General features: G+C 47.6%; 2 protein-coding genes across 3 annotated transcripts; one reads left to right on the top strand and one right to left on the bottom strand.

Moving 5' to 3' along the window:
• Positions 1 to 200: 200 nt before the first annotated feature.
• On the bottom strand, positions 201 to 12,921 carry NSDHL (NAD(P) dependent steroid dehydrogenase-like). The gene is made up of 8 exons (XM_053273262.1): positions 12,774 to 12,921; positions 11,514 to 11,610; positions 10,167 to 10,328; positions 8,619 to 8,765; positions 7,593 to 7,721; positions 5,340 to 5,482; positions 2,394 to 2,496; positions 201 to 1,786 (listed from the first exon to the last, which is right to left on the bottom strand). The coding sequence occupies exons 2-8, from the start codon at positions 11,532 to 11,534 to the stop codon at positions 1,454 to 1,456; spliced, it is 1,038 nt and encodes a 345-aa protein (XP_053129237.1). The 5' UTR covers positions 11,535 to 11,610; positions 12,774 to 12,921; the 3' UTR covers positions 201 to 1,453.
• Positions 12,922 to 13,189: 268 nt separating this feature from the next.
• Positions 13,190 to 20,132, top strand: CETN2 (centrin 2). Of its 2 annotated transcripts, XM_053274274.1 has the most exons (6): positions 13,272 to 13,344; positions 14,752 to 14,822; positions 15,600 to 15,758; positions 16,645 to 16,773; positions 17,421 to 17,558; positions 18,245 to 20,132. In XM_053274274.1, exons 2-6 carry the CDS (start codon positions 14,817 to 14,819, stop codon positions 18,332 to 18,334), a joined length of 522 nt encoding a protein of 173 aa, XP_053130249.1. In that variant the 5' UTR covers positions 13,272 to 13,344; positions 14,752 to 14,816; the 3' UTR covers positions 18,335 to 20,132. The 2 variants fall into 2 exon arrangements, with proteins under 2 accessions (XP_053130250.1, XP_053130249.1); XM_053274275.1 differs by lacking the exon at positions 14,752 to 14,822 and having other exon boundaries at positions 13,190 to 13,344.
• The last annotated feature ends 3,927 nt before the right edge of the window (positions 20,133 to 24,059 follow it).

Below are 24,059 nucleotides of genomic sequence, written 5' to 3'. Positions count from 1 at the left end.
CTCTGGGGCGCCCTCTTACAGGGAAACCTGCTGCAGGCTTTTTGTGCAGGGGGCAACCCAGAAAGTGCAAAAGTCCATGTCAACTTATTTTTTAAAAGCAGCAAACACATATTCAGGCAGACACTCCCAGAAGAGTCGAAAGTTCTTTTATTTCAATTAAGTTAACCAAAGGATCGCCCCCCCCACTACCCCCCCCCATTTTTAAAAAAAACACACGAATCCAGTGGTTCCCAACCAGGGTTCTTCCAGATCTTACTGAACAACAACTCCCAGGACCCCCAGCCACAATTGTTGCTGGGAAATGTAGTTCAGCAACATCAGGAGGAACCCTGGTTGGGAACCACGGGACTAGAGACTTGAATCTGGTCCCTTCCTTCCCTCCCATGCATTCCTTTTCTGCAGGGAGGATGGAGAAAGTGAAGAGAAGAGAGTGGAAATTCACATTAGGGTGCCTCCTTGACCTGCTCAACTTTGCCCCTCCCCCACTCTGTTTTTGGACTACAACTCGCATAATCCCCAGCCACAGTGGTCAATAGCCAGGGATTATGGGAGTTGTAGGCCAACATCTGCAGGAGGGCCGAAGCTGAACAGCCCTGGCCCAGCCTGACCGTTGCATATCGCAGTCAAAGGTCTGAAAAGAGAGTGCTTGGGCAGGCACAGGGTAGGTACCGGTGTTTTCTAGGACAGGGACTGCCAGATCTGGTGGACTACAGCTCCCATAATCCCCAGCAGCCTTTGGTTGAAGATTAGGGGAGCTGCAGTCAGCAATGTCTGGGAATCCCGATCCCTGGGAACACGGATAGATACTCCCTTTCAGACCAGCAGAGCTCATGCAAAGGCCAGAAGTGGACGCCGAGGGGCAAGACCATTACCGTAGTCCTAGTGCAGAGGGTCTCAACGTGTGGGGCTCCAGATGCTGCTGAACTACAACTCCCATCATCCCCAGACCCCATTCACGGTGGCTGGGGATGGTGAGCATTGTAGTTCAGCAACTTCCGGAGTCCCACGCAGTGTTCCCTGAAACAGGGATTCCCAGATGTTGTTGACAACAATTCCCAGCATCCTCCGCTGCAGTGGCCATCGGCTGGGGATCACGGGAGTTGTAGTCAACGCCGCCTGGGAATCCCTGTCGCAAGGAACACCGGTCCCATGGGTCAGGAACCCCTGTCCTATATAATACTTCATATCACTTCGCTGCCCTTTGAAAAGAGGGGCAGGAAAGCACACAAGCATTGCCGCTGGGCAGGCTTAGGGGCCTGTCCGGGAGTCCAAGCGCCCAGGATTTCAGAGATTGTGGCTCATTGGCAACTGCATGTGCAGAGATAGCATCATAATTCCAGACTGCAGCTTGCGAGATGCTCCAGAGGAGGCCAGAGTGGACGCCGAGAGACCAGAAGGCCAAAGTCGTGGATGTGGCAGCGGTTCCCAAGGTGCCTTCTTGGGCCTCCGGGGGCTATGCGTCCCGGCGGAGGTGGGGGTAGCTCTCCACAGTCCTGGCCACGGCTTCGTCCAAGCTGACCGGCGGCTTGTAGCCCATGTGCTTCTTGGCTCGCTCGCAGCTGTAGTAGTGGAAGGTTCCGGCCAGCGCCACCCGCATGGGCGTGAAGGTGGGGCTGAGGGCGACCAAGGGACTCAGCAGCAGCACCACCAGCGAGAGGAGGAGGGCCAGGTAGTACGCCAGCCAATAGGGGATGCGGTACCTGGGAGCCTCGTAGTTCAGACCAGTCAGGATACGGGACAAGAACTCCCAGAAGGGGATTGGCTCGTCATTTGTGATGTGGAATGCCTGCGAGGGAGCGACAGAAGAGGGAAAGAGTGAGCAGGGGCGGCTCATGGAGTTTGCGTCTCGGCTGTCTTAAGTCTTCCAAAATGTTGGTGCAGAGGCGGAGGGAGGAGAGGGAATTCTGTGCCTTGCAGGTGAGACTACGGCGGAAGAACCAACAAGAGAGAGCATGGGAGGTGAATGGAGTATCTCCTCCAACTCTTAATTCAGAGGTTCCCAACCAGTGGTCTTCCAGATGTTGCTGAACTACAACTCCCAGAACCCCCCAGCTACAATTTATTGTGGCTAGGGATTATGGGGGTTATAGTTCTCAGCAGCCTACAGAGCACTACAGGTTGGGAACCCCCGTCTTAATTGACTACCAATGCCTGCCTATAGCCACCGCAGCGGGGAAGTGACTTGCCTAGCGAGCCAGTGGAGAATCTCCACTGGTATGTTTCCCAAACTATGGGAAACACCTATATCAGGCAGCAGCGATATAGGGAGGTGCTGAAAGGCATCATCTCATACTGTGCAGGAGGAGGCAATGGTCAACCCCTCCTGTATTCTACCAAAGAAAACCACAGGGCTCTGTGGGCGCCAGAAGCCGACACCAACTTGACAGCCTCACCTTTCCACACAGGGGAGAGTCCCTCTGAAGTTGCTCTGCAGCCAATATGTGGCCATGGACCACGTTTTCCACAAAGGTGAAATCCACCAAGTTCTTTCCATCACTGCACAGAGAAGAGGGAAGGTGTTCGAGTTAATGCTGACATGAAAGCAGCAAGCTCTTGACCACAGAGAGGCAAGCAAGGGTCCCTACAGGTCCCATCCCATGAAGCAGGGATTTCTAACCATTGGTCTCTAGCTGCTGGACTACAACTCCCATCATGCCTTTGGCCACTGTGGCTAGGGATGATGGGAACTGCAGTCCAGCAACATCTGCGGACCCAATCCATGCCATGCAGGATTATGTAGCCTTGGCTTATCTGCTCACTAATTGCCCTGTTACTCCTCATTCCCTTTCCAGGTATGTTTTCCAGTCTGTAGGCTTGTTCACATGACTTAAGCTGCCTGGGTAGGAATATGGATATGACAGATATTTATATACTGCTTTCCAAAAAGTGTTCCCAAAGCGGTTCTCATATAAATATATACATATATAAAAATATAAATAAAAAGGGCTCCCTGTCCCCAAAGGGCTCACAATATAAAAAAGAGAGAGAAAAAGATAGACACCAGCCACAGCCACCGGAGGGATGCTATGCTGGGGATGGATAGGGCCAGTTGCTTTCCCCCTGTTAAATAAATAAAGTCACCACTTTAAAAGGTTTCTCTTGCTTGTTCCCAATTTTCAGGTGCTTTCAAACATTAAGACAGCAGGTGAGGAGAATAATCCTTTGCAAGGTGGTAGTTGGTAGCTTTTTGCTGTGGTAGGAGGAAAAGCCATTCTACACAGCTGTCATAGGAACAACATAGGAAGCTGCCATATACCGAGTCAGACCATTGGTCCACCTAGCTCATTATTGTCTGCACAGACCGGCAGTGGCTTCTAAAAGATAGCAGGCAAGAGTTTCTCTCCGATCTTGGAGATGCTGCCAGGGAGGGAACTTGGAACCTTCTGCATGCAAGCAGGCAGGTGCTCTTCCTAGAGAGGCTCCATCCCCTAAGGGGAATATCTCACAGTCCTCACACATATAGTCTGTCTCCCATTCAAATGCAAACCAGGGCAGACTCTGCTTAGCAATGGGGACCATTCAGGCACACAATCATTCTCCTCACCCCTCTTAACATTTGCAAGCATGTGGCTGAAAACTGAGAAGCCCAACTCTTCTACCCAGGAGGGGCACTATGCCACTGACCGTGTGAAAGGGCCTTATTTTATTGCAGTTATCACCATTAGCTGTGAACCACAGTGGAGCGCCAGGGAGGAACGCCTCTCGGGACTGAACAGCATCCAGCACAGCAAATGTAACATTTCATGTCCCATCTACCTTTTGAAAACCCATCTTGAAGTCACAGCTCTGTAGCTCTGGACTACTCAGACATCCAGGTCCCAAAACACTGCTGAAAGCACTAAGTTTAAGCGTGACCCTGGTGCGCCTCTGTTCCCAATCTTCACTCCCTGCCTGGTTGACACAGCTCTGCAGCAGACTCTATAGATGAGTAAGACTAAGGACTCCTTTCAGCAATTTCTCGCAGCACCCTCTGGGATTCTATGGGGAGAAGTGCTGATCTTGTGGTAAGGCAAAGTGTGCCGTCGAGTCGATTTCGACTCCTGGCGCCCACAGAGCCCTGTGGTTGTCTTTGGTAGAATACAGGAGGGGTTTCCCATTGCCTCCTCCTGCACAGTATGAGATGATGCCTTTCCGCATCTTCCTATATCACTGCTACCCAATAAAGTACCAGCGGGGATTCGAACCGGCAACCTTCTGCTTGTTAGTCAAATCATTTCCACGCTGTGCCAGGAGCATGAATTGTCCCCTTCGTTAAGAAGGGCCTGCTCTGATTTGCATTTGAATGTGACCCCCTTAGGGGATGGGGTGGCTCTGGGGAGAGCACCTGTCTGCTTGCATGCAGAAGGTTCTAAGTTCCCTACCTGGCAACTCCTAAGGTCGGGCTGAGAGAGACTCCTGCTTGCAACCTTGGAGAAGCCGCTGCCAGTCTCGGTAGACCACAACTGCTCAACTCCAGCCCTATAGCTGTTTTTGAACGACAACTCCCATCATCCCCAACCACAGCAGTCAATAGCTAGGGATTGTGGGAACTGTCGGCCAACATCTGCAGGAGGGCCAAAGTTGAGCAGCCCTGGTAGAGACAATGCATGATGGACCAACGATATGAGTCGGTATAGGGCAGCTTCCTATGAGTGCATGCACATCAAACCCTCAATGCAAGAGTATTATTCATTCATTCATTCTATTAATATACCGCCCTTCCAAAATGGCTCAGGGCGGTTTGCAACAGGATAAAAACAATTAAAACCAGTTAAAATCAAAACTATAAAAACAGAATAAAAACAATTAAGCATGCAAACATCTAAAACCCCTGGAAAACCAGGGCAGCCCTTTAAAACAATTTAAAACAGTTTACAGTTGTTTAAAAACCCTGGAAGGCCCAGCCAAACAGATAGGTTTTAAGGGCTCTCCTGAAAGACAGTAATGAACAAATGACTGATTTCTGCCGGGAGTGCATTCCACAGCCCAGGAGCAGTTACAGAGAAGGCCCACCTCTGAGTCGCCACCAGACAAGCCGGTGGTAACTGGAGACAGACCTCCTCAGATGACCTTAACGTGCGGTGGGGATCATGCAGAAGAAGGCACTCTCTAAGATAACTCAGACCCAAGTCGTTCAGGGGTTTAAAGGTAATGACCAGCACTTTGTATTTTTCCCAGAAACATATTGGCAGCCAGTGTAAAATAAGAACTTCTTCAGCTGCCGAGTTCAAGGACTGCCAAGTGCCACAGCCCAACAAATATTTATAGGACCCGCATTCAAGGCCATCCTGCATACCTCTGATACAACACTGTACTCTGGAAAACATAAATGAACGGCCAGGGGACTGAACCTTGCTTACCCAATCATGAACTTCATCTTGCCATGTTTTGCTGCCTGGATCAGGATGGGGACCAGCTGGGGGTCTCGTGGGCCAAATATGCCATGGGGCCGAATAGCAGTGGTGAAGAAATTCCGCTCTGGAGCGTTGGCACTCAGAACCTCCTGCAAAGAGAGAGAGATGAAAGACTTCTTCTAAGGCAGGGGTTCTCAAACGTGGGTCCTCGGATGTGGCTAGACTACAAATCCCATCATCCCCACGCACAAAGGACCATGTCATAACATGAAAAATGCCTTCTCGATGGAGATGAGAGAGTCAAATTTATTTATTTATTTATACATGCACACACACACTTATAAGCCACATAATGGCGCAGCGGGGAAGTAATTTGCCTAGGGAGCAAGATGATGCCGGTTCGAATCCCCACTGGTATGTTTCCCAGACTATGGGGAACACCTATATCAGACAGCAGTGATATAGGAAGGTGCTGAAAGGCATCATCACATACTGCGTGGGAGGAGGCAATGGTCAACCACTCCTGTATTCTACCAAAGTCAACCACAGCGCTCTGTGGTCACCAGGAGTCAACTCCGACTCGGCGGCACTTCCCTTTACCATACACTTATATCCTGCATCTTCCTCCAAGGAGGTTATTTTTATCCTCACAACAACCCTGAGACGTAGGTTAGGATGAGAGATACATGACTGGCCCAGAGTCACCCAGTAAGTTTCATGGTTGAATGGGGATTCGAACTCGGTTCTCCCTGGCCCTAGTCCAACACTCAATTGATAGAATTGCAAGATTGACAGTCACACTTTGAGCTCTTCAAGCTACCATTAACTTGAGAGCATGCTGGCCTTGTGGCAGCAAGCATGAATTGTCCCCCTTGCTAAGTAAGTCCTAGTTTGCTCTTTGCTAACTGGGCGAAGAGGCACTTTTTTAAAGTGGCGATTCTCTTTATTTAGCAGGGGGAGAGCAACTGGCCTTATCCACCCCCAGCACAGCATTCCTCCCATGGCTGTTGCTGGTGCCTAACTTATGTTTATTTTTAGATTGTGAGCCTTTTAGGGACAGTGATCCATCTTATTTTTTCATTTCTCTATGTCAACCACTTTGGAAATTTGTGTTGAAAAGCGGTATATAAATATTTGCTGTTATTGAATGGAAGATTACAAGTATGAGCCATTGTAAGATATTCCCTGCAGGGGATGGGGCCACTCTGGGAAGAGCATCTGCTGGCTTGCATACAGAAGTTCCAAGTTCCCTCCCTGGCATCTTCAGATAGGGCGGAGAGAGACTCCTGCCTGCAACATTGGCAAAGAGTTAGCAACCCCTGCTAACTTGGCAAAGAGGCACTTTTTAATGTGGTGATGCTCATTATTTAGCAGGTGGGAGAGTAACTGGCCCTATCCACCCCCAGCACAGGACCTCCAGTGACTGTTACTGGTATCTGTCTTATTTTTCTTTTAGATTGTGAGCTCTTTGGGGACAGGGATCCATCTTATTTATTATTTCTCTGTGTAAACCACCCTGAGCCATTTTTGGAAGGGTGGTATAGAAATCAAATAAATAACAACAACAACCACCACCACCACCTTGGAAAAGTCGCTGCCAGTCTGTGTAGACTATACTGAGCTAGATGGACCAATGGTCTGACTCAGTATATGGCAGCTTCCTATGTATTTTTACTATATTTATACACTGTTTTTCAACAAGTTCATTGGTTTCTAAAAAGGAAGAGTGAGAGGTTGAAGTGAACTCTTCTCCCTCTGCTGTTGGGCTGATAGAAGTAGTCCCTGCTATATGAGGATTTAGCATCCATAGTTTCATGTATCCACGGGTAGGTAATTGACACCCGACCTCAGCACACATGGGGGAAGAAGTGGCAGAAAAGGGGTTAATTCTGAATATCAGCGTATCGGGGAGGCCAGATATGACCTCGGATATATTTCCGGCCGCCATTTTGTGGCTTGTTTGTGAAAACAAAAACACACATTTTTTTAACAGAATTTCAGGGACTTGGGGGGTGGGGCACATCCTTGGACTCCTGAAGGCCTGCAGAGCATGGTAGGGCACTTTATTTGGCCCGTTTTCACTGGTTTTGATGCTTTTTTGTGATTTTATAAAAGCCTGGGAACCTAAGCCGCACAATCCCATAGACTCAAAGCCTCATTATCTGCGGTTTCATTACCCATGGTAATATGCGGGAATGGAACCCATGCAGATCATGAGGTCCCCCTGTAGTTGCTCTGCTGAGGAAGAACATTCCAGACCTTCTCCTGCAGAATCTTGGTCTCTGTGTAGTAGTCAATGGGCTTCTTCGCATATGGAAGGTCTTCAGTTCCACCCTTGATGTCCGTGCCCTCAAAGACGACGCTGGCGCTGCTGGTCAAAACCAGTTTCTGCAGAGAGATGAGGAAAGAAAACAGGAATTTCACTGACGGACACAGGCCATTTTTCCCCACTAGGAAGTGGGGAAACCTAGGCGCCCCACTGGATTAGCCTTAAAGCTCACGTCGTTCAAAATCCCATTTCACCCAGTGAAGCCAACAAGGTCCTTCCAGGAAGTCCATAGGCTCACTCTGCTGTTGCTGGCCCCCAGAAACTGGCATTCAGAGGTAGACTACCTCTGAATGTGGAGGTTCTATTTAGAACCCTTAGCTGACAGCTAATGACAGAGCCTCTCCTCCGCAAATCTGTCTTGTATTTAAAGCCAATGACTTTATAGCTAATGACCATGTTGTCCACAAGCTGAATTATGCACTGGGTGAAAAAGTAGCTTTCAGGGGCTTCTGCTGTGTTCTTCTGTACTGGGTGGGGCAAGGGAATTCTCACCCCTTTTCTCCTCCAGCTCAAAGGATTTCTACAGGGAAGCTGGCAAAGATTACACATCCAAAAAATAGGGAAGAGGAGAACAGAAGAGAAAAGGGATTTTATGGGGAATACAGCCCATTGAGAGCCAGCATGGTGTAGTGGTTAGAGTGTTGGACTAACACCAGGGAGACCCGGGTTCAAATCCCCATTCAGCCATGAAACTCACTGGATGACTCTGGGCCAGTTGCTTTTCTCTCAGCCTGACCTACCTCACAGGGTTGTTGTGAAGATAAACATAGCCGTGTACACCACTCTGGGCTCCTTGGAGGAAGAGCGGGATATAAATGTCAAAATAATTCATAAGAACAGGCATCAAAGCTAGCTTGCTTGTGGTCAGTCGGCCATATTTGCAGCCAAGGCGCACACAAAGGATAAGCAACCTCAGTTCAGCATCTTACTTCCGTCACTGGCAGGGCTTTCCTTACCTGGACACCAGCTTCTCTGCATGCCTCAAGGACCACTTTGGTTCCCAAGTAATTGACCTTGTAGAAAAGTTCTCTGTTATTGCTGGAAGGGGTGGGCGATGCACAGTGAAATACCATGACCACTCCTTGTAAAGCTGGGAGCAGATCCTGGAGCAGGGAAGGCACAGACAGGATGGTTAGGAATTCCAACAGTCACAATTGGGACTGGGGAACACAGTTAAGGTGCAAACCCAGGCGGGACAACAACTTTTGTGCCAACACCCAAGTTATTCTACATATTCCCAACCTTGGATCCTCAGATGTTGCCGGCCTACAACTCCCATCATCCCCAGCCATTGTGGTTGGGGATGATGGGAATTGTAGTCCAACATCTGGGAACCCAAGGTTAGGAATGGCTGAATTAGAGAAAGCTGTTGAAGTCACACTTCAGTTTCCAAAGACAACAAAGCCTGCTATCTAGGTAACAGAGAAGAATCGAGTTCTCACAGTCATTTGAATCGAATGTGGGTTACCAACATTAGTGTGATCATGTGAACTCACACCAAGCTGGTTTCTGGCCCAAGATGAATTGGAGATTCCTATCCTGGCATGGGCTCACACTACAAGCAGTAATCCACATTAAACCTAGACCCAAACGATTGTGTGAACTAAGCCAATTACTACCTATAAAGAAAGACAGACAGACTAAAAAAATATTTTAATGCATAGGATATGATATTCTATCATCCAAAGAACAATTTGCATTTGGTTTTGACTGCAGTGACCATATAAATAATCGTACCGATCAAAGAACTCACGAAAAAAGGGCTGAATCACACCAGTTCTTGCCACACCAACCCTGAGCAATTTGTACAGGGCAATCTTGCTATCTGCAGATTCTCCATCCGCAGATCAAGTAATTGACACCAGATCTCAGCATATGTGGAAAAACGGGGGTTAAATTCATGTATCTGTGGGTCAGGGGTGGCCAGAAATGACCTCCAAGGTGCCATTTTTAGCACGGCGGCCATTTTGTGGCTTGTTCAGTAAACAGAACAAAAACAACTCATGATTATTCATGGAAAAACCCCTCAGATTTTTGACTTTGGGGGAGGACTGCTGGAGGCCCACAAAGCACAGTAGGGCACTTTACTTTGCATCCCAGTTTTAGATTATGAGCCCTTTGGGGACAGGGAACCATTTTATTTATATCTATCTATGTAAACTGCTTTGGGAACTTTTGTCAAAAAGTGGTATATAAATATTTTATTTATTTATTATTATCCCACCCCCAACCTGTTTTTGCCAGTTTTCTCCACAATTTTCAGGCCTTTGGGATCCTAACCCCTATGATGCCATTAGCTTAATGACCTGGTATTCGCAGTTTCCTTATCCGTAGTAACTGCAGAGAATGGAACCTCCGCAAATACCAAGGTCCTCCTGGACTCCTACAAAATGCGGCTGCTGGTCATCTGAATCAGGACCAAGACCAACAGTCAGCGTCAGAGCACACACAAGAGCCAGTCAGTATTCCCTACAATTCTGCTCTCCGCTTCGTTTGAGCCATACCTCTTTGCGGCAGAGATCGCCCAGGAAGAACTGCACCTTGCTGTTCTCAAAGCCCTTCTGGATATCAAAGACGTTGACTGAGTAGCCTTTCTCCACCAGAGACTCCACCATGTGCTGGCCCAGGAATCCTGAGCCACCTATCACGGTACATTTCTTATTGGCCTGCAAAGAAAGGCACAAACACACAGAAGTAAATATTATTACTATACTACTACTACTACTACTAATAATAATAATAATAATAATAATAAAATACAGGCATATATGAAGCTATTTTATATCAAGTCAGACCACTGATTCATCTAAGCCAGGGATTCTCAACGTTGGGTCCCCAAATGTTATTGGACTTCAAATCCCACAACCCACAACCAAAGGCCACTGGGGCTGGGGATTATGGGAGTTGAAGTCCAATAACATCTGGGGACCCAACATTGAGAATCTCTGATCTAAACCATGTCTACTCCAGGAGTGTATAACTTCAGCCCTCCAGTTGGTGTGGGACTACAACGCCATCATCCCAAGCCACAATGGTCAATAGTAGGGGGTGATGGGAGATGTAGTCCAACATCTTCAGGAGGACCAGAGTTGTACAGCCTTGATATACACAGACTGACAGAGCCTCTCTAGCATTTCTGACCAGAGTTCTCTCTCATTTTCTTCATCTGTGTGTGGAATGAGTTTTCATGTGGGCAGTGTCTGTGCACAAGCATTCAGAATGGGACCTTCCCGATTCAACCTGGGTTAGGGTTAGGGTTAGGTGTGTTTTGCCACTGAGTGCCAGCCCCAGCCCCCTAGGCAGGCAGAAATCAGTAGTACAATACTGAAAATGCATTTATTATCTATTAGACAATGAGATTATCTAATAGATAATCCATTAGATCTCTGATAACTCAGCAAAGAGGAACCATTTAATGTGGCAATTCTCTTGTATTTAGCAGAGGGAGAGCAACTGGCCAATCCAACCCCAGCACAGCATCCCTCCAGTGCCTGTTGCTGGTGTCTATCTTGTGTTTCTTTTTCGATTGTGAGCCCCTTGGGGACAGGGAAGCAACTTTGTTGTTTATTTTCCCAAGCTGATGGCTTTGACTTTTGTTGAAAAGCAGTATATATTTATTTGTGGTCCTAAACATTGGTAATCGCAGATTTATACCCCACTTTTTCAACACTTTAAATCTGTATTTTTTAGAATGTTGAGACTACTTCCAGGAACCAGATCTGGGAAACTTAAGGCGAGTGGGGGGGGGGGGAGTAAAAGTAAATAAGAGATGCTCTGAAGACTAAGAACAGCAAAACAGGGGCTGTTTCCAGCAGAAGTTCTTATTTCTTTCTGACAACTTTCTTTCTTACCTGTCTCAGTCGTGTGGCCATAGCAAAACAATAGTTATGACGGACAGATTCTTCAAGAGGAACACCCACGGGGCACGGCGTATCTCCAACGTCTTGCCTGGATTCAAACATACATAAGCAATCAAAGAGAGATCTGTATTTCCCCTTCTCTAGCAACCATTCCTTTGTGCCCAGGTTGAGCCAGCGCCCTCATCGACCTGCTAACAATTTGTTTTGAAGAGAAAAAGGCACCACCCCTTCTAAACTTGCCGCCTTTTAAGGACAGAGGCCCCTTTGCCTGTAATCACTGCCCAATCAGCAAAATGTAACAAGGGGCGATTTTTCCAGGCAGTGATGGGAAAAGGCATCAGAGTTCCGTCTATTTTTGCACAAGGCACAAGATCATTACCAGTTCTAGGACTAGCCAAAGGAGGAGTTAAGTAGCCAAAGGTCAACCCTCAAAACTTTAAAGTGTATCCCAGTCAAAACTCTTGGAGCGATTTGGTGGAGATCTAGCAAGTATAATGGCCTCACAAAAGGACTACTATGCATCTGGTACTTAACCCATCCTGACAAGAACAGCCCAGTGATAAGCATTTCAGGGAATAAATGTCCTTCAGCCATTGGCTACATTTAAGAAAGATTGAAGCATCAAGAAAATAAGGAGAAGAAAACTGCACTCTCAGCATATTTACTCCAAAGTAAACCCCACTAATTTCACTGGGGCTTACTGTCAGGAAAGCATGCATAAGATTACAGCCAATATATCAGAGGGAAAGGTTCCTTGAAAGGAAACAATTTCAGCACGTGATCAATTAAAGCAACAGTGCATAGAGATAACAGATATACTAAAAAATATCAAGCATTTCTTGTTTTTGTTCCCTGGATAGGGAGACTTGGTAGTGGAGGTGAAATTGACTAGCTCCGTTCAAACAAAGAGATAGGGAGAGGAAAGCAACAGACAGTGAAATTAAGAATATTAGCATACTATACTTAATACAAAACATGCATTTTTATCTGCTTTTCTACCAAGACTGGTTCCAAAATCAACTTAAAATTAAAGTGCACAAGAGGTATATTTAGGAATAGAGAAAGTTGCTGTCTACGGAGTCAGACCCCTGGTCCATCGAGCTCAGCATTGCCAGCACTGACTGGCAGCAGCTTTGAGGCAGGAGTCTTTCCCAGCCCCACCTAGAGATGCTGCCAGGGAGTGAATCTGGGGCTTTCCGGATGCAAAGCAAGGACTCTACCCCTGGGCTAGGGGGAGTTGGGTAGACTCACCTCCCCTGAGCCACGGCAGACCCTCCACGTCTCCTGCTGGGGGCACCCAATGCGAACCTTCCCCAATCCCCACTCCTGGGGGGGCGGGAGGAGGAGGAGGCAAGGGCGGAGGCAGCAGCCAATCACTGAGCTCCTCGCCTCTCCAGCCCCAGCACCACGCCAACCCCCCACCACCCCTGTCGCCACTTTTGGCCCCGCCCACCGCGCGCTCCTCCAATCCCCGCCGCTGCAAGACGCCCGGCCCCTCCCCTGCCTCCATCGGCCCCGCCCACCCCGCCCCTAGGCCGAGAATCTGCCGAGCGCCGCGCTGCCCTCCCATTGGTCCTGTCCGCGCCCAATCGGCACCGGCCGACGGGGGCCCGGCCATCTGCCAATGGCCGCGCGGTGCGGCCCTCGCGCGCCTGGAGGGGCGACCAATCGCCGAGGAGTTTGCTCCTGCGTCGTCGCGTGGGTAGGGGGAAGCCGGGCCAATGGGGGGGCGCGATATTGAGCGGCGCTGTCGGCTTGGTTCGTTGGTGGTGCCTTATCAACTCCGGACCGGATCTGCTCGCTACGGTCCCGGCCCGGGATGGTCAGTGAACTTGCGGCCGGGAGAGAAGAGACAGCGGCTGCTCTATGGGGCGAAAGAAAGGAGGGGGGATCCGCCCCTGACGAATGCCGAATTATGCAAAATTATAATTAGCATATACTAATATATGCAGATATAGACCCTGGGCAGGGGCGCCCACGCAATGGAGTGGCTCTAGGGGCCAGGCCTGCAAGCTCCGCCTCCCTCTGTGTGTGGGGGCCGGGCGTGCCAGTTTATGCTAATTGGGATTGGCGTATGCTAATATATGCAGGTGTGGATTCGCAAGGGGGCGTCCCTGCTCGGAGCGGGGTAAGGCGCTGTCGGGGCAAGGAAGGGCGATGGCCCCCTCACTCCCCAGCGGCAGGATGACTGGCCAGCAGCGTCCTCTCTAACTGCGATCCTCAGCTGTTGTGGACTACAACTCCCAGCATCCCCAGCTGCAATAGCCTTTGCTTGGGGGCGATGGGAGTTGTAGTCCACAACATCTAGGAGTCCCAGTTAGACGAAACACTGCACTGGAATCCTCATCATGCCCGTTTCTCCAGTCCTTGCAATCAGTGGTCACTAGGCAGGTTTAACGGTGGATGGGCTGCACCAGTTTGGGCTACAGCAGCTCGCTGGATGGGACGATCTTGCCAACCAAGAAGCATTCCCTGCCAGGTAGAAATCGAGCATGCCGGGGAGAAAGCTCCCTCTGACCTTGCAGCTAGCCACAGGGATCCTGCAAACAGTGCAACTTTCGACATGCAAGAATCTGCCTGGGGTTGTGTTTTGGGGATTTTTTTGGAAGGGTGATTCACATCCAGTGCCCCGAGTCCCCAGCTGCACCTCAGGGCTGCAGTATACAGCTTTGGTCTGCAGCTGCTGCCCTGTCAGCCCTCACTATTGGTCACTGTGGCTGGGGGTGATGGGAGTTGTAGCCCAACAGTAGTTGGAAGTCCAAAGTTGTGCAGCCTTGCTGTAGTATGTAATGTAGTATGTCCTGGTATATGTTGACCTCCCTCCCAGTAAGAACAGAGTCTGAGTTGGACTGGTTGTATTAGGGGCTAAACGATATCCCCTCACTGCTAAAATGACCCAGCTGCAGCACCCAGCAGCATTGCATATTTAAACTTGAACTGCTTCTCCTTTCCCTCTGCAACCAGACATTAAAACAGTACAGTACTATTGCCTGGTATGTGTATAACGTTTTAGACTGTTTAAAGTGCATCACACACCATCTCTCAGGCATCCTTATAGCAGTTTTGTGGGACAGAAAGTACTCTGCATTGATTTATTTCCCCATTGTTATAATTTTCCATGGATCTTCCACTTTTAAAAATGCACTGTTTCATAAAATTAATAATATAATGAATGGTTAGTATACCAGTATAGCAAAACTGATCAGTTTCAAAATATGTTTTTCCCCAGATGACTGTCCCTAGGAAACATATATTATTATATACACGCAATGCATTGGTCTACTTATTTGCATAATGGAGGTAATTTTAAAATCCCAAAGTATGTACAATCCAAACATGTTAAATCAGATTCCATTAGATTTAGGGCATCCCCCCACCCAACCCCAGAAAATATTCCTGTTCAATTTAAAACAAAAACTATTATCTCTGATATGAACAGCTGTCACAAGGCATGATTATCTAGCATTAGTATAAATCTTAGTAAGTGAAAGGAGAGATGCTTGGAATTTTCACTGTATGATATCAATCTTCCTTTGTGAGCTGTAATACAGTGCAACCTTGGCATTCTGAGAGTTTCAGGAGTTGTTTGTTTTGGTTTTAAGGAAGCAATGTCCTAGCCAACAGGGTTCTGGAGAAACATTTGCAAAAGTGAAGCCAGTGCCTACTGAATACTTAGAGAGGGAAGGGAGTAGCTTGGATATCAGCATCCCGGTTGTGTATTGAACTAGAACTGGAGAGCTGGTCTTGTGGTAGCAAGCATGACTTGTCCCCTTAGCTAAGCCCTGGTTGCATATGAAAGGGAGACTAGAAGTTTGAGCACTGTAAGGTATTTCCCTCAAGGGATGGAGCCACTCTGGGAAGAGCAGAAGGTTTCAATTTCCCTCCCTGGCAGCATCTCCAAGATTGGACTGAGAGAGATTCCTGCCTGAAACCTTGGAGAAGCTGCTGCCAGTCTGTGAAGATAATGCTGAGCTAGATAGACCAATGGTCTGACTCAGTATATGGCAGCTTCCTGTGTTCCTAACTGGCTTGCTGTTTCCTAATGTTATTGTTTCTGCCTATCATGCACATTTTAAGGCTTCCAACTACAAGAAGGCACCGCTGGTGGCTCCACCTCCTAGGAAGAAGACGGCCCCTAAAACTGAACTCACTGAAGAGCAGAAGCAGGAGATCCGGGAGGCCTTTGATCTGTTTGATACTGATGGAACGGGAAACATAGACGTGAAAGAGTTGAAGGCAAGCTGGAACATGATTAAACTGTGTCTAAGGTTCAGCAGCCATGTAAACACTTACTTGGGAATAAGCCCCACAGAACACAGTAGGAGTACTTCCAAGTAAACATGCATAAGATTGTGCTAAACAGCCTGTTGTATCTTCTTCCTTATTTATTGCTGCTTCTCCTATTTACTTGCTTAGTGAAGTGTTGCACCAGCTGAGCAGCCATTCCTCCAAGATCTTGGAAGAGTAGGTTATTGGGAGGAGAGCTGGTCTTGTGGTCACAAGCATGACTTGTCCCCTTTGCTAAGCAGGGTCTACCGTGGTGGCATTTGAACGGGAGACATTTGTGAGCACTGTAAGATGCTCACAAGGAGATGGGGCCTTAGGAGATGGGGCCGCTCTGGGAAGAGCATGTACCTGCTTCCTGCAGAAGGTTCCAAGTTCCCTCTCTGGCATCTCCAAGATAGGACTGAGAGAGACTCCTACCTCCAGTTTTGGAGAAGTCACTGCTAATCTGTGAAGACATTACTGAGCTAGATGGACCAATGGTCTGACTCAGTATAAGGCAGCTCCCTTTGTTCCTCTGTTCTCTGCAATGTATGGTCTTTTCAGTAGAACTGCCATACCCTTCCTTGGTCCCCATTACATTATCTAGCAATGGGTGTTGTTACTTACTGTGGGCCACCAGGCAAGCGACAGTAGGAGACACTTTGCTTCCAGGAGTCTGGTCATACATACCTTCTCTCCTCTGTTAGTCCACAGTTTGCTGATCAGAATGCTTACCAACCCTCCCTGTTTCTCAGATGTGAATGTGTTTGTATTAATGGTGTGCTTTAGGTTTATAGATGAGATGCTGGTCTTTCCTTTCCTTGCTGAGATTCCAGCCTGTCTTCATTGTTCACAGGTTGCCATGAGGGCACTTGGGTTTGAACCCAAAAAAGATGAGATCAAGAAAATGATCATCGACATTGATAAAGAAGGAACTGGGAAGATTAGCTACAATGACTTCTTAGGAGTGATGACCCAGAAAATGGTAGGTAGGCTGGATAAGCATTCAAGGAACTTGGCCATTTGCTAATATTTGGGGAGAGAGTTCAAAAGGATCCTGAATTCCTTTTTGTAACCTTTGCATCTGAATTCGCTAAGCCTGCAATTCAGATTGCTCTGTCCTGCTGTAAGTCTAGATATCATGATCCAACTACAGTACCTGTAGCATTCTGCCCTGATTAGCTGGGAAGAGTGGGTGCGATTCTGAGAGAGAAACTATGATCTGCAGGAGACAGGAGACTCTTGCCCTGGAAGAACATCCTTCCAGGGTAGGCCCTGAGTTTTTATAACATAGTGGGGGAGAGACACCAACAGACCATGTATGTTAAGAACATAAGAACAGGCCCAAAGGCTCTCTAGTTCAGAATCCTGTTTCCCACAGTGGCCCATCAGATGACTCTGGGAAGCTGTCACGCTGGATGGTGATGATGATGATAATTAATGAATAATGTTAATCAACCAGCCATATATTTGACTACAAGCCTTTAGTTTCATCTTCATTGTTTTTGTATGTCATTTTCATTTCTTACATGCCTAGGAGAGAATAACATTTTACTTTTTCAGCTGCTGATTGTTCACATTCTTGAGCCTAGATTGTCTGAAACGTCAATGATGATTTTCCTTTTTTCCAAGGCGGAAAAAGATTCCAAAGAAGAGATCCTGAAAGCCTTCAAACTCTTTGATGATGACGAAACCGGCAAAATCTCTTTCAAAAACCTCAAACGTGTGGCCAAAGAACTGGGGGAGAATCTCACCGATGAGGAGTTGCAGGTGTGGAAGGGCTGGGAGTTTGCATGCAGTAGCCCTTGATAAACAGTTCACTTCACGGATTCAGTACACCTCTGTTTGTTAAAGAAGCTCTACATCTTCGGTATCCAAATTCTATCAGACTCAAGCACCACAGATTCCATAAATCTGTTCTTTTGCTTTGAGATTTAAACAGAACCTCTAGATCAAGGGTTTCAAACTGTGGCACCCCCAGCTGTTGTTCAATTGCAGTTACAAACCAATACAAATTGCAACAATGCGGGTTTCAAAGTAGCTCAGTAGCTGGGTAGCTCAGAGGTAGAGCATCTGCTTTGCATGCAGAAGGTCCTAGGTTCAGCCCCCAGCATGGCCAGGTAGGGCTGGGAAAGACTCCTGCCTGATACTTTGGAGAAGCCACTGCCAGTCTGTGTAGACAGTCCTGCTCTGGAGGGATCAGTGGTCTGACTCGGTATGAGGCAGCTTCCTGTGTTCCTGGTTAAGGCCATGAAGTTGCTCCCATCTTTATGGCATGGGTCAGGTAGGTCAAGCAGATGAGGCGGCCCTTTCATGAGTGGTGTTCACCACAGGCGGCAGATTACGGGGGTGCCAGTCCTTTTGGAAAGTTCTCGGAAGAAAATCGCACCCTGTCTGCTTTTGAGAGTGATCCACTTAGCTTCCAGGATCTCACCTTTTGATCCTTGATCCTACAGGAAATGATTGACGAAGCTGATCGGGACGGGGACGGGGAGGTCAATGAGCAGGAGTTCCTGCGCATCATGAAGAAAACCAGCCTGTACTGAGATGATTCGTGGCATGTCTCTGTGTCTTCTTCATGCCTCATTATCCATCGACCAAATTCGGCCTCCCTCGTGCCTGTTTCGGAGGGACGAGCAGTGACCCGGATCTTGTGTGCTTTGTGAGGCCCCTCACGGCTGCCTTTTTCTAACCCACATGATATCTGTTGACATCCACGCCCAGTCTCCCAAGTATTATATTTCAAATACATATTTTCTGTTTACAACCGTGGTGTGAGGCCGCCCGTGAGGTTAAGCTGTCTTTGAAAGGAGTTCAAAAGGAGTGCACACTGGCTTGCTGGGTGCCCTGGACTTCAACGAGGATAATTTTGCGAGGGATCCTTTACACATTCTGAGAAACAAGGGAGTTTCTTTTTAAGAACAGTTATTCAGAGGGTCTGAATCTTGCACTCTAAGGCACTTAGGACCTGCCAAAGCAGAAAGATGCCAAAGTGCGGATGGCTCCAGATCCGCTCCTGCTCCATCTTGATCGTTCTCTGTGCCATCCAGGAAGTGGCTGTGCTTTGAATCTGGATTCTGGATGTCGAGGCTAAAACGCAGTGCCTAAGACTTCATTTAAAACAAACTATAGGCTCGTTCTCGCTACTGTGAACTGGATAGGACCAACATCCTTCCCAGATTGGGGGGCTGTGGGCACTCCTGGTTTTTTATTGTGTGCGAGTAAAAACTAGGCAGGAAGAGGGGAGAGTGATCATGGGGGAGCCTCGTGCAGGATGAGGCTGTCCTACCCAGTGCCTGCACCCAGCTGAGGTAGGTGGAAGAGCCAGCCTCCCCAGTGCAAGGCTCCCACACCATTATTCTCACTGCCTCTCTAGGTTTTTGCTAGGGATGTGGTCGAATCGTTCTGGGGCCTCTCCAAAGAGGCGCCAGAACGATTCGGCTTCCTGCAGCCAAAACGTTTGGGTGTGGGGCGAGAGATACCTTTAAAGGGAGGCAGTTCGGTTGTACCTACTCCTCTGGTGAGCCGATTCGTCAATGCCATTTGTGTGCTGATGCCGCCCGAGGGCTGCTGGGAGCAGCATCCCATTGGCACGACACGACAGTTTAAAGGGGACAAGTTAGATTGAAAGAACGACAGTGGGTCGGCGTGGCAGCGGCTCATCAGAGGAGCAGATACGACCTGCCTGCCTCATTTTAAAGGTACCCTTCCCCACCCACTGGGATATGCACGAAGCATTTCGTGCCCATCCCTAGTTTTTGCTCTCGCACGATAAAAAAAATCAGGTGTGCACACAGCTTCTGAAGCTGGTAGGGTGCCCATTTATGGTCATGAGAACCAGCCTACCGGCTTCCAGCGCAGGGCCCTGCCGACCCAAGACCAGGGCACGTGTGCTTGTTTCGTGTCTCTCCAAATCGCATCCCTGCTGCTAATGACCTCAGGAGAGGCTCCGTCCCCACTAAAGACTGTATCATCGCTGTAGTGGCAAGCCTCCCTATGGAGATAATGGGAGGCTTGGTGCTGCAGGGTGGCACAATTCTTAGTGGCCACAGAGCCTGTCTGAGCTTGTGAGCAACACGGGCGCCGTTTGGAGAGGCACAAAATGAGCGGGGGCACCCCATCCTTGGACCGGCAGGGTGCTGACCTATGTGTAAAGCTGCATACTCCTTCTTAGCCTTTACCTATTCGCCTTTACGATTTCTCCCCCACCCACCCCCCGAAAGCTTTGAATGTAAATCGATGCCTTTCATGTCTGAACTGGCTGGAAGCGGCCTGTAACTGTTTTTCTAAATGCCTGCGGCTTGTAGTGTTCTCTCTGAAACGTAAAGGTGTTCTCCAACTGTTCATTGCAGCAAAGTGTCCGTGTCCTTTGTTCCCTGGGCAGATTGAGGGAGGGGGGCAGAGAAGGCTCTTCGATGGATTTTCCTGTTCCTGACATTGCATTTATGCCAGGGGTGCACAACTCAAACTTCCCAGAGGGCCAGAAACAACCATGATGATGTATGGGGGTGGGGTTTGAAGTCAATTTTCAGTGCATTGATTATTGCAGTAAAATTAATTATAGAGATCAATATTAAAATAACTACTAGTTAGTTGTGGGTCCTTCCCTTCCTACGGGGGCCCACAATTTTAACTGAGGATAAAAGAGGAAAGTGTTCCATCGAATCGGTGTCGACTCCTGGCGACCAAAGAGTCCTGTGGTTTTCTTGGTAGAATACAGGAGGGGTTCACCATGGCCATCTGCAGAGTATGAGATGATGCCTTTCAGCATCTTCCTATATCGCTGCTGCACAATATAGCTGTTTCCCATAGTCTGGGAAACGTACTAGTGGGAATTCGAACCAGCAACCTCTGGCTTGCTAATCAAGTCATTTCCCCACTACGCCACTAGGTGGCTCTTAACCAAGGATATTAGCCAAAAAAGAAGCCCTGTCCTTGCTCAGTCAGTGGGTCCCTATAAGCATGCATATGTATTCAGTACTTGGTTTGGGCCCCTTTTGCAGCAATTACTGCCTCAATGCGGCATGGCATGGATGCTATCAGCCTGTGGCACTGATGAGGTGTTATGGAAGACCAGGATGCTTCATTAGCGGCCTTCAGCTCTTCTGCATTGTTTGGTCTCATGTCTCTCATCCTTCTCTTGGCAATGCCCCATAGATTCTCTATGGGATCAGGTCAGGCGAGTTTGCTGGCCAATCAAGCACAGTACACTGTCTACTTTTCAGAGGTCCAATATTGTTCTATTCTACAATCCTTGTCTTATTGGTTCCATGTAATATTCTAATTTTCTGGGATTGTGGATTTGGGGTTTTCATGAGCTGTACGCCATGATCATCACAATTATAACAAATTAAGGCTTGACTTATCTCGCTTTGCATGTAATGCGTCTGTCTCATATATCAGTTTCACCTTTTAATTTGCATTACTGAAATTAATGGACTTTTGCACGATATTCTAATTTTCCGAGTTTCACCTGTAGATGTAAGCATGTGCAAAGTCCAAAAATTAGAATATTCCACAATGAATTTAGTATTTGGAAGATGCCATTTTTCTAATGGTGGAGATGCACTCTTCTGTGAGTCAATTAATCAATCAATCATCTTTATTATGGTCCAAGTCCAGCATAAGATAAAGCAGTAGAGCATGATTAAAATGAATTATGAAACCATAAAACTATGTTATTTTACATTTCTACTCTAATGCGATAAAGCTATAATATAATACTAAAAGGCTGCTACCCTTAAAAAAGAGGGTAGCTATAAAAATTTTAAAATCATAAGCATATAAAAAGTGGAATTTATAAAATGCAAAAGGCAGTGGCTAAAACAGAATATATAAAATAAAACATCTAAATAGGAACACTAAAAATAACAGTATAATCAGCAGTTTTAAACTATGCAGAACTGATGCAAGGAAATGGTCTGGCAGTCACAACCCAGTGGATCCTACACACTGCCACGCAGAACGGAGAGGAGAGCTGGTCTTGTGGTAGCAAGCCTGACTTGTCCCCTTAGCTAAGCAGGGTCTGCCCTGGTTGCATATGAATGGGAGACTTGAAATGTGAGCACTGAAAAATATTCCCCTCAGGGGATGGAGCCACTCTGGAAAGAGCATCTAAGTTCCAAGTTCCCTCCCTGGCAGCATCTCCAAGACAGGGCTGAGAGAGACTCCTGCCTACAACCCTAGAGAAACTGCTGCCAGTCTGTGAAGACAATACTGAGCTCGATAGACCAGTGGTCTGACTCATTATATGGCAGCTTCCTATGTTTCTATGTAACTTGGTGGTGTTATACGTGAAGGCCAGGTCTTCATCCGAGAGCAGCAGCTGGGTAGAGACAACAACAACAACAACAACAACAATTTATATACCGCTTTTCAACAAATGTTTCCAAAGCGGTTTACAAAGAGAAACAACAAATAAATACATTAAGATGGCTCCCTGTCCCCAAAGGGCTCACAGTCTAAGAAGAAACACAAGATCGACACCAGCAACAGTCACTGGAGATACTGTGCTGGGGGTGGATAGGCGGCCAGATACTTGTGAAATAATGGAAATATAAACTTGGCCCGAACTCTGTAAAAAGAAGTGCATGTTCAGTGGGTTCTACCTCCCTAGTGTCACAGGGACAAAGTCTCTCTGCAATTGGCATCTTTCTGAACTTAGTACAGCGGCACAGCGGGGAAACGACTTGACTAGCAAGCCAGAGGTTGCTGGTTCGAATCCCCGCTGGTATGTTTCACAGACTATGGGAAACACTGCTATTGGGTAGCTGCGATACAGGAAGGTGCTGAAAGGCATCATTTCTTACTGCAGAAGAGATGGCAATGATAAATCCCTTCTGTATGGAGGACAACCACAGGGCTCTGTGGTCGGCAGGAGTGGACACCGACTCAACGACGGCACACTTTACATTACCTTTACAGTGGAGGGAAGGGCATGACAACTGGCAAAGGTATAAGCCCTTCTGTGGCTTGGGATTTCTAGCTGTGACAGGTACACACAGCAGGGGAGAGATCTTCTGTAAGTCTCCTCTACAGACATTACACTGCCCACATGAGTAGACCACTTGCATGATGTAAGGCAGTGGTTCCCAACCTCGGGTCCCCAGATGTTGCCGGACTACAATCCCCATCACCCCCTGCCACAATGTCCATTGTGGCAGGGGATGATGGAAGTCCTAGTCCAACAATATCTGGAAAGGCAAGACTGCAGAATCTCTGGTCTATGCTGTTTGTGGCTGCATTTGCCTAGGCATTTCATCCTTAAAGAAGGTGGTGTTAGAGATATGGCCCCAGTCTTTTATGTCTGAGCTGCATAGCTTCAGCCTTCCTGCAAGATGATGGACTACAACCCCCATCATCCTCAGTGCTGAGGGGACCAGTGCCAGCCCAGATCCTTCAGATTCTTCCATAAGGGAATCCATAAGGGATTTTCTGCAGGATAATTTCCTTGGTAACATGCTTGTGATGTCCCAAATGAAGCATTATAGGTGAGAAGGTTTAGGAAGTTTTTTAAGCTTCAGAGTGAATAATCTTATTTATTTATTTATTTATTTATTTATTTATTTATTTATTTGACTGACTGACTGACTGACTGACTGACTGACTGACTAACTGATTTCTATACTGCCCTTCCAAAAATGGTTCAGCAAATTTTTTTAGCAATTTTTAAAATCCAAATTCTTAGCAGGAAGAGAGAGAGAGAGAGGGAGAAAGAGAGAGTGAGAGAATCTGTATCCTTCTTTTCTGTATAAAAAAGAATCCGTAATATGTATCCTGCTTTTCTGTATATCAGCTTGTGGAATTCTCTGCCACAAGATATGATGACAGCCAACAACCTGGATGGCTTTAAGAGGGGTTTGGATAACTCCATGGAGGAGAGGTCTATCATCGGCTACTAGTTGGAGGGCCGTGGGCCACCTCCAGGCTCAAAGGCAGGATGCCTCTGAGTTCCAGTTTCAGGGGAGTAACAGCAGGATGGAGGGCATGCCCTCAACTCCTGCCTGTGGTTTCCAGTGGCATCTGGTGGACTACTGTGTGAAACAGGATGCTGGACTAGATGGGCCTTCTTGGGCCTAATCCAGCAGGGCTGTTCTGATGTTCTTAAAGCAGCTGGCAGTCTAGTTACAACACTGAAATATAAAAATGAGATCAAGAAAAACATCAGACTCAAATTGCACAGAATCTATATAACTCAGCTACTGGCAGGGCATCTGCTTTGAATGAAGGTCCCAGATCGATTCCCTGGCATCTCTAGGTAGGACTGGGAAA

The sequence above is a fragment of the Hemicordylus capensis genome, chromosome 11 (genome assembly GCF_027244095.1).
Source record: "Hemicordylus capensis ecotype Gifberg chromosome 11, rHemCap1.1.pri, whole genome shotgun sequence".
Lineage (NCBI taxonomy): Eukaryota > Metazoa > Chordata > Lepidosauria > Squamata > Cordylidae > Hemicordylus > Hemicordylus capensis.
Note: the sequence above shows the minus strand (reverse complement) of the source record. Positions and strands in the feature narration are given on the sequence as shown.

Bases quoted from the DNA above. Each gene is read 5' to 3' on its own strand.
- NSDHL (XM_053273262.1), bottom strand. From the start codon at position 11,534: ATGGCCACACGACTGAGACAG. The intron at 10,329-11,513 runs GTAAGAAAGAAA...CTTTCTTTGCAG, and splicing joins TGGCCACACGACTGAGACAG to GCCAATAAGAAATGTACCGT. The intron at 8,766-10,166 runs GTATGGCTCAAA...TCCCTGCTCCAG, and splicing joins GCGATCTCTGCCGCAAAGAG to GATCTGCTCCCAGCTTTACA.
- CETN2 (XM_053274274.1), top strand. The intron at 15,759-16,644 runs GCAAGCTGGAAC...CATTGTTCACAG, and splicing joins TAGACGTGAAAGAGTTGAAG to GTTGCCATGAGGGCACTTGG. The intron at 16,774-17,420 runs GTAGGTAGGCTG...CTTTTTTCCAAG, and splicing joins GAGTGATGACCCAGAAAATG to GCGGAAAAAGATTCCAAAGA.